The sequence below is a fragment of the Copadichromis virginalis genome, linkage group LG22 (assembly GCF_057382275.1).
Source record: "Copadichromis virginalis isolate Kocher_CV1m ecotype Utaka linkage group LG22, C_Virginalis_male_GT1.1, whole genome shotgun sequence".
In the NCBI taxonomy this organism is placed as follows: Eukaryota; Metazoa; Chordata; class Actinopteri; order Cichliformes; family Cichlidae; genus Copadichromis; species Copadichromis virginalis.
The window spans coordinates 6,336,686-6,346,342 of record NC_140638.1 but is presented as its reverse complement, the minus strand read 5'-3'; the positions used below and the strand labels follow the sequence as shown (position 1 = coordinate 6,346,342).

The following is a 9,657-nucleotide window of genomic DNA, read 5'->3' as shown; positions in this document are numbered from 1 at the left end:
AAGTTTACTGTACATGAATGGCCTCCACAGTCACCAAGTTGCAATCGAATAGAGCAATTCTGGGATGTAGCAGAACGAGAGAGACATGCCATGGAAACTGTGTGATTCTAAATGTAAATATGGACCAGAATCTCCAAAGAATATTTGCAGCACCTTATTGAATCTATTCCATGTAGAATGAAAGCAGCTCTGAGGACAAAAAAGTATTAACCCAGTATTATTAAGGTGTACCTAATGAAGTGACCAGTAAGTGTGAGTGAATGTGTGGTTTAAAGCGTGTATAAGAGCAGAGTGTTAAACAAGAAGAGGACTTATTTGGTGTGTTTCAAGAGATTTTTTTTATTTAATTAAAATTCAGAGTCCATTTAAATCATTTGCTAATTTAAAATCTTCCTTACAGCAGAATTTTGTGCTCTGTTTGTAAAATCTCCATTTCAGTCACAGGTTTAATGTTTATTATCCCGGGCAAGCATGTGATGAAGAAAAAGACAAACACACCTAAAAATAATATGAAAACAGAAATACAATCTCCATATTTACAAAAATAACAAAAATAAGACGGACAATTTGAACAGTCTATTATTATTATTATAAATATTATTTTTAAAATAATGAGTCTATTAATAGTTGAATTATTTTTACTTAATTAAAACAGCATTTCCTTTTCTTTATAAACCAACAAATACAGTCCGATCTCTGGTTCCAAAAAGCGTGAGTTAATGAGGTTTTTAGACAGACGGGAACATCGAATGGAAGGATTAACCTTTAAAAAACAGAAGCTGATGTTTCAACACATCCCTCCCAACTTCCTCTCATTGTTTTTCTTTCCAGTGTTTGTGACGACATATAAACCATAAACAGAGGAAGGCAAAACCACACAGCTCTATAAAGAAAGATTAAAGAAACATCACAAAAACGTGTTTGAACTGAGCGTCTTCGAGATATCCCTGTCCCTTTCTAAAGAACAAAAAGTTGAATCCAAACATTTTATAATAAACAAATTTGATAAAAACAAGCATAAAACATACAAGTTTACCTTCAAACCAGAGCAGTAAAAAAAACAAAAGAAAAAGAAAAAATCTGTCCCATGAACATGTGGAAAGCCCCTCCTGAAATCCCATCAAACATATCGAGTGGATCAATGCCACTGATGGTCAGTTGCCTTCTTTCATCTTCACTTCTCTTTCTGTGATGGGAAAAAATTGTAAAATTAAATTCAAAGGAAACACCAAGAAGCACCACGTCCAGGGTGATGAAACATACAGTAGGTAAATCAATTAATAAGAGATTTCTGTAAACACATTTATATGTTTGTCTGCAGTAAATATTACAGTGACATTACCTTATCTTGTTTATCAGCCTCAGCTGAGCCTGTTTACAGAGAAAATACAAATGAAAAAACAAAAAGTCAGACACAGAGTTTAATAAACATCTTACTTTTTGAAACATATTACTCATTCTTTTTTATTTGATCCAAAAGGTGACAAGATTTTTTCCAGCTTGAAATGATTAAAAAAACCTTCAATACACATTAAAACTGTTGGACGATATTTTTGCATCAATATTTGCTACCTGAGCTGGTAAATGTCCACGAGACAAACTTGATGAGCCCATAAAGCACCAGCGCCACGCCGACCATCGCCATAGAGTCCTCGATGGACGGAGAACTGAAACCTGAAAAGGAAAAAAGATCGTTAGGATTCATCTGATCTGAACAGGTTTGTCAGTTAAATTATTATTACAGTACTGTGGAAACATTTTAGGCAGGTGTGAAAAAATGCTGTAAACAAAGATGCTTTTGAAAAATATAAATGATTGTTTATTTGCCCCAAATGTATTCCGCAGCAGGACAATGACCCCAAACATGGAGCCAAAGTCATTAAGAACCATCTTCAGTGTAAAGAAGAACAAGAAGTGCTGGAAGTGATGGTCCGGTCCCCATAGAGCCCTGATAGCAACATACTCAGGTGTGTCTGGGATTACATGAAGATACAGAGAGATGTGAGGAAGCCAACATCCACAGAAGATCGGTGGTTAGTTCTCCAAGATGTTCGGAACAACCTACCAGCCGAGTTCCTTCAAAAACTGTGCAAGTGTAGAAGAAGGCAAAGGTGATTTGATTTAAATTTCTCTTTTGTTCATTCACTGCATTTCGTTGATTGATAAAAATAGATAATTATCACTTTTTTAAAAGCATTCTTTGTTTACAGCTGCCTAAAACGTTTGCACAGTATTATATATACTTCAATATTAAACCTTTAAGAGTTATTTCACCAACTGAGCCATTTCAGGTACTAACAGGAGTCAATTTTTAATGGCTCTCATGGTGTTTATCATATCTGTGCTGCTTCATTCATCTATAACAGATATACTAAAATGTTCTAATGCCATTAAATATTACTTAAATGCAACAGTTCAGGTTAGTCTGAAGGTTTGTGATGCAGTAAATCTTTTTAGAAATAAAATATCACAGTGGGTCATAAATGGTACCACATGGTTACTTTGTGATTAACAAAATCAAACTGTTTTAAATCCAGAAGCTGGTGATTCAAACTGTTTACTTAAATCTAAGAATGTGTCAAACTACAGTAACTCAAAAGTTATCCAGGTAAACGTGTTTCAAGATTAGTTAAATATTTAGTCATTTATATGTGATACTAACCTAATAAGCCACATTTAAAGGAAAGTGTTTTGTTAGTGGTAATATCTTTTCTTATATCAGTTTCACTTCTATACTATTCTACCTTTCTTTTCTCTATTTCATCATTAGTACCTTCTCCAACTGTATAAAAACTGCTTTAACTCAACATAACCGGAAGGTCGCCGGTTCGATCCCAGGGCTCTCTGTCCTGGTCGTTGTGTCCTTGGGCAAGACACTTTACCCTACTGGTGTTGGCCAGAGGGGCCGATGGCGCGATATGGCAGCCTCGCTTCTGTCAGTCTGCCCCAGGGCAGCTGTGGCTACAACTGTAGCTGCCTCCACCAGTGTATGAATGTGAGAGTGAATGAATAGTGGCATTGTAAAGCGCTTTGGGTGCCTTGAAAAGCGCTATATAAATCCAATCCATTATTATTATTATTATAAACTGAGCTGTTTGCTTGCGTGTCTTCCAGGTTTGCTTCACATTACCGATGACATTGAGGGTCACGCTGGTCCGTCTCGTGCCTCCAGCGTGGGCGGCTACACAGGTGAGCTCCCCTCCTCTGCCCAGGTCCAGCTTAGAGGTGTCGATCTCGAGCCGGGAGGTCTGGCTGAAGGTGCGGTCCCAGGCCTGCCTGTGGCCCGTTACGCTGAATGAATCCAGGGTCTTGGACTTCCCGTCGGCACCTTTAATCTCCCAGCTGAACTCCACGGGGAGGGGCGCAAAGCCGGACGCTTCACACTGGACGTTTATAGTCTGACCTGGAACAGCGAGGGGCAGGGGGGAGGGGTGGATGGAGAGGGATGGCGGTTCTGGGTGGAGAGAGGAGCAGAAAAACAAGATGAGGTTAAAAGTTAAATCTGGAGTTTTTACAGAGCTGAGTGTTTATTTTAAACACATCTGGTTATTTCAGTGATGCAAACATGTGCGTAATGCTCCAGAAATACATTTTCCTCACCTTCAATCTCAAGGTCCAGCGCCACCTGAGCGAGCAGGTGTGGCAGATACACCGTGCAGATGTACGTCCCAGAGTGAAGCACTTTAGCCTCCTGCAGGAGCAGGGATGCATTTCCTTTCTCGTGCAAAGCCTCAAAGTCCAGCGTGGCTCCCTCTTCCTGCGTGTCGGCGAGGCGGTCAGTCTTCCCATCGTAAGCCAGAATCAGCCGTCCGCGGCCTCTGAACTGGTACCGCCATTCGACGGCGAATCCAGCCCCATACAGAGGAGAGGAAGGGTTGATCCAAAAGCCGCAGTCCAGCTGCACGGGCTCCCCGAGTCTGGACTTTACTGAGACCGTTTTAGTCGTCACGCTCAGGATCACTGAGGAAACAGAGTCAGACCGACACACGTGAGATAATAAACTTTTATAATTGTTGGCCAATCAATTTTTTGATCTGTGAACCCCCAGATATAAATGTGTTTGGTTAAAATCAAATCTTTACCACTGTGCTCTTTAGATCCTGTGGGGGCGCGGGTGATAGTAGAGATGCCCAGCTGTTCGTTGAGGCCCTGAAATGCAGATGAAAACCACTCAGCCTGCAGGTACACGGGGCTGAGGCCAGACTCTGTGAGCGAAGAAACCCAGTCCAGGCTGGAGGGCTGCGGCAGGAAGGGGTTGATCTCACACTGGGGCTTCGTCACAGAGCCTCTGGGAGGGTTGAGCGAGCGGTGGCAGAGGGTGCCAGCTGGGTCTGAGAAACAGGAGTCAAAGGTCACGCTTATACAACATGTAAGATGTCTGAGACACTCGATCTGTTTATAAATAAAAGAAAATAAGATGAACAGCTGTGTGTAAATAATTTTAATTGAATAATTTAACCCACATAGTAACACAGTTTGCGGAATTACAATTTTTACCTAATTTTATTTTCTTCTTTTGCTTTTCATTTTATATTTTTTGTATAGTTTTTGTACGTGTTGCTCAGAATTACTTATTCAGAGGCCCACATGGGACAGATATGGCAAATTATTTTATGCTGTAAATGTTGTGGAGGGTGGTTTGTGTTACATACCTGCCCCTAAACAAATATGCCTTTAAACCTACACATGTGAAAATACATAACAAATAAATCTTAAAAAGAGATGCTTTGGTCAATGATGGAATCCATAAAAATACAAAAAGAAAAATATAGAAACATGCAGAGCTGCTATGAATACATGTTTAGATTTATTATCTAAATTGTTATGTAATCATAATATTTAATAACTCAAAGAGAAATGATGATGGAGTCAAACTAACAACCTAGGAAATACATGTTTTCCAGACCTAATGTGCTAAATACACACTTTATGTGCAGTAACTTTTAAACACCAGGACATTTTCGTGACTAAAACGAGCAGCTGGGATTTTTTATAGAAGAGCATTTGGTCTATATGTTTCTTACACACTGCCAGACAAAGAAAGTCACCACCTGGACTTCACTAAGGAAACAGGTAAGAGCCTTCCCCTGTACTGGAGGTTTGGCGACCCTGTGTGTTCACGAATACGAGGTCAGTTGATCACCTGACTATTACTGAATGACTGTTTTTCCCATCAGTGGGATTTTTGCTGTGACTTATCAAAATGACGCTACAGCGAAGAAATGGAGCAATCATAGATGATGAAATGTTAGTTCGGCCGAACCATTTCATTTATTTTCAACAGATCATCTAAAATGTTCTCATGTAAATAATTATGGTTTTCAATCATTTTTATGCCTAATAGACTTCTTTCTGTTAACTGAGCCAATTTTATTGTCATGCTGGACGTTAAGTATCTGCCTCAGGCTTTAGCAGCGGTAAAATCTGCTAGCCATGGTTCAGACATACTGGGACTCAAACAGATGTAAATGCATCCAGATAAGAGAGAGGAGAAGAAAAAGTGGACGTAAACTCTGATAAAATATGACTTTTATCGAGATGCAGAACTTATTTAACTAAGCTGGATTGTATTTTACTCATTACCGATCACAGAGTAGACTCTTTCAGGGTTGATGTCTTTAGGAGCGCGCTGGGACTCGTCATTCTGGCCGTCGGTTCTGATGTGAAGCAGGGATTTTTCTTGGGTCGTAGCTCCAGTTAAACCTCCTCCTCGTCCCGCCTTCTCCTGCACAAACCAGCACTCCAACACCGGACAGCTGCTGCTGCAGGCTTCAGACAAAAGTTTAACAGGAGATTAATGGGTAGTGAAAACTTTGTAAATATCAGACCACATTATATTATGCCATTATGTTTCCCGACATCATCCACTCAGAAAATTATTGTTGTGCAAACTGTCTTTTCAAGCTCAACCAATAAACAAGGCACTTATAGGAATTATTATTGAAACAGAAAGTTAAATCAAGCGTAATATGTTTCATGAGGTCCAGTTTAAAATGACAGCTAAAAGTAAAAGTCCAGTTCTGTCAGGCGACCCATAAATATTGTACTTAGCTGTTTCCACCCCTTCAGTGTTTTGCTTTTGGTTTACTCCCCTGCTTTTTTTTTTATTTTTCATTTAGCAAACAGGCAGCAGCCCGTCTACCTTTCCCAGAAAATGAAGCCTCCAGCTGTTTACTGTGAATATCGCACAGTCTAAATCACTAAAGTGAAGACAGCACTGCTTCAATTTGTGATTTCAGGTGTTGGTGATTGTATTTGTAAATAGACTATAGTCAGCAGGATTTACAAAGGGGTAACATGTAAAACAAAGAGTGTCTTTATGACTCTTATTTTTTTTATTGCTTTACTGTACCTACTTAACCAATTCAGACCTTTTTGGCCTCTTAAAATATCTTTATTGAACTCCTGTTATATTTGTTGTAGTTTCCATATACGATATGGCCATATACCTCTAAAAGAAGACGTTTTTAATGTCCGTGACACTTTTTAACTGGTTGAATGTAGGATAACTTTGCCAGAAAGTGATTGCAGCTTCTACGTTCTTTCACATATTAATGGTCAACATGTCATTTACAGCAGTTTAAATATGGATGATCACTTTTCGGCAATTACCGGAAATCACTTTTGGACAGACGATCACGTTTTGGGCACGAAAATAGGCGTGCACCACTCGCTCGGGGTTTCACGCAGAACTCCATGTTAAAAACGTATTAAATTTATGTTATTTTTGTTAAACGTAATCATGCATACACCTATAACATTCACTTACATGTTTTAAGACGCATTTGGCCATTATTTTAAATTCAGCTTGTAAAAGGGTCATCAAATATGACCTTTACTATGTTTACTTAAGAGTTAAACTTGACGTTATTGTCCAAGTTGTTTTGGACATTTCCAACCAGCTGTTTTTCAACTTTTATATGTTATTGAACAGATAGAGGACTTCCATGCATATAAAAAAGGTTTTTCTTACATGTACGGTTTATAATATTAGTAATACAGCATGCATAGATGTATTTTTGTCTGTCAGACCAGCAGAGCAACAATGAGCTCGACTAGCTTACCTTGAATAAAGCAGGTAACGGCGATCAGAGACAGTTTATAGATGGTAGATAATTCCGTCATGTTTATCCGTGTTTCCTCACAGACAGGTCCCCTCGTTTAGCTGCAATCAAACGGACTAAACAAGGTTTAGTTGGCTGGTTTTCCCCTTCAAGTCCGAGATCAAGTTCAGTTTCACTTTCACATACAGACGAGTCCGACAGTTATCCAGGAAAAACACAAAAACACGCAATAAGTTTATAATATATCAGGATTAGCTGACATAAGAGTGAATGTGTATCTGAAAAATTAAAGTACCCGGAAGCCTAAAAACAAAGATTTTACAGTAGCTTAGAAGAATACGTCTTCAAAATTGCATTCAGGAGTACTGCTATCCCGCCGCTAGATGGAGCCCTCTGACTAAAAATTAACCAAAGGCAAATTGTGGAGTAACTTGCTACGTCAGTGGCAGCAAGGCATCAGAAAGATAACCCAGTCTGAGGGCAGGGGTCAGATGAGGACAAGAGAAACAGAAAAAATTAAAAGTCTTAAATCTAAACATACAACCTTTGTTTTTATATTGTAAAAGCAGCATACTGAGTGTATAAGCCTTGGTTTTAGTAATAGAAGTTCTTTTTTTTTATTTATGTTTTTTAATGCATACAGAATTCATCATAAATTACTTCTCTGTATGAGTTTAGTAACTTGTTCTTTACAGATTAGAAGTTAGCTGTACACTTTATTTTTAAATGTATGTCCTTCTGACCTGTCTAAAATGTTGATGTTAATAATTCATTGTTTGTCAATTGATTGTTTCACTTCTTTATTTTTGCAGGAACGTTGCAGAACAAGTCAGACAAGAAGCCTTAACGTCCTGGCACATATATTAGATAACAGCCTATTCTTTGCTCTCCGTTTGTGCGCCAACGCTTGCAAATCAAACCAGATCGGGTGTCATAAACACAAAAACGAAACTTAACAGAGTGATCACGTGGTTTCACAGAAAGAGGTGGAAATGGAGTGCCGTTTGAGTCCAGTGGTGGCGCTCTAACACTGTGACTGATCTTTCTGCAAAACACCACCAACAGAATTAGTGAGGCTTGCCACTGTACCTTTAACTGATGTGATTTCCTCATTGTTTGTATCCAAGTCACACCAGAAAAGCCGCAGCAGGGTTTGTTTGATAGACACAAGGAAATAGATGAAAACATATGTGCTACCTATGATTATACACTCAACAAAAATATAAACGCAACACCTTTGTTACTGCTCCCATTCCCCATGGGATGGACGTAGAGACCTAAAATTCATTCCAGATACACAATATAACCATCCCTCCCAAACAGTGGTCACAAATCAGTCCAAATGTGTGGTAGTGGGCACATCTGCTATATTGAGATAATCCATCCCACCTCACAGGTGTGCCACATCAGGATGCTGATCTGACATCATGAGTAGTGCACAGGTGTACCTCAGACTGCCCACAACAAAAGGCCACCCTGGAATGTGCAGTTTTGTCTCACAGCAAAATGCCACAGATGCCACAAGCAATGAGGGAGCGTGCAACTGGCATGCTGACAGCAGGAATGTCAACCAGATCTGTCGCCCGTGCATTGAATGTTCATTTCTCAACCATAAGCCGTCTCCACAGGCGTTTCAGAGAATATGGCAGCACATCCAACCAGCCTCACAACCGCAGACCTCGTGTAACCACACCAGCCCAGGACCTCCACATCCAGCAGGTTCACCTCCAAGATCGTCTGAGACCAGCCACCCAGACAGCTGCTGGAACAATTGGTTTGCACAACCAAACAATTTCTGCACAAACTGTCAGAAACCATCTCAGGGACGCTCAACTGCATGCCCGTCGTCCTCATCGGGGTCTTGACCTGACTCCAGCTCGTCGCCGTAACAGACTTGTGTGGGCAAATGCTCACATTTGATGGCGTCTGGCACGTTGGAGAGGTGTGCGCTTCACGGATGAATCATGGTTCACATTGTTCAGGGCAGATGGCAGCTGAGAATGTCCCAGTTCTTGCATGGCCAGCATACTCACCGGACATGTCACCCATTGAGCATGTTCGGGATGTGCTTGACCGGCGTATACGACAGCGTGTACCAGTTCCCACGAATATCCAACAACCTCGCACAGCCATTGAAGTGGAGTGGACCAACATTCCACAGGCCACAATTGACAATCTGATAGACTCCATGCGACGATGTGTTGCACTGCATGAGGCAAATGGTGGTCACACCAGATACTGACCGGTTCTGGGTCCCCAGGCCCCCAATAGCGCAAAAAACTGCACATTCCAGGGTGGCCTTTTGTTGTGGGCAGTCTGAGGTACACCTGTGCACTACTCATGATGTCAGATCAGCATCCTGATGTGGCACACCTGTGAGGTGGGATGGATTATCTCAATATGGCAGATGTGCCCACTACCACACATTTGGACTGATTTGTGACCACTGTTTGGGAGGGATGGTTATATTGTGTATCTGGAATGAATTTTAGGTCTCTACGTCCATCCCATGGGGAATGGGAGCAGTAACAAAGGTGTTGCATTTATATTTTTGTTGAGTGTATATCACTAAAGCACTTCTGGATGGATACAA

At 40.5% G+C, this 9,657-nt stretch overlaps 1 protein-coding gene and 1 long non-coding RNA gene across 2 annotated transcripts; one reads left to right on the top strand and one right to left on the bottom strand.

Moving 5' to 3' along the window:
- Positions 1–320: 320 nt before the first annotated feature.
- On the bottom strand, positions 321–7,463 carry LOC146682561 (tapasin-like). Its single transcript, XM_085446390.1, has 8 exons — positions 7,065–7,463; positions 5,584–5,769; positions 4,083–4,331; positions 3,601–3,960; positions 3,131–3,454; positions 1,573–1,674; positions 1,343–1,371; positions 321–1,186 (listed from the first exon to the last, which is right to left on the bottom strand). The coding sequence occupies exons 1-8, from the start codon at positions 7,123–7,125 to the stop codon at positions 1,175–1,177; spliced, it is 1,323 nt and encodes a 440-aa protein (XP_085302516.1). The 5' UTR covers positions 7,126–7,463; the 3' UTR covers positions 321–1,174.
- On the top strand, positions 1,647–3,158 carry LOC146682562 (uncharacterized). The gene is made up of 3 exons (XR_014917582.1): positions 1,647–1,718; positions 1,846–2,111; positions 3,115–3,158. It is a non-coding gene; the product is annotated as an uncharacterized LOC146682562 (long non-coding RNA).
- Positions 7,464–9,657: the final 2,194 nt, after the last annotated feature.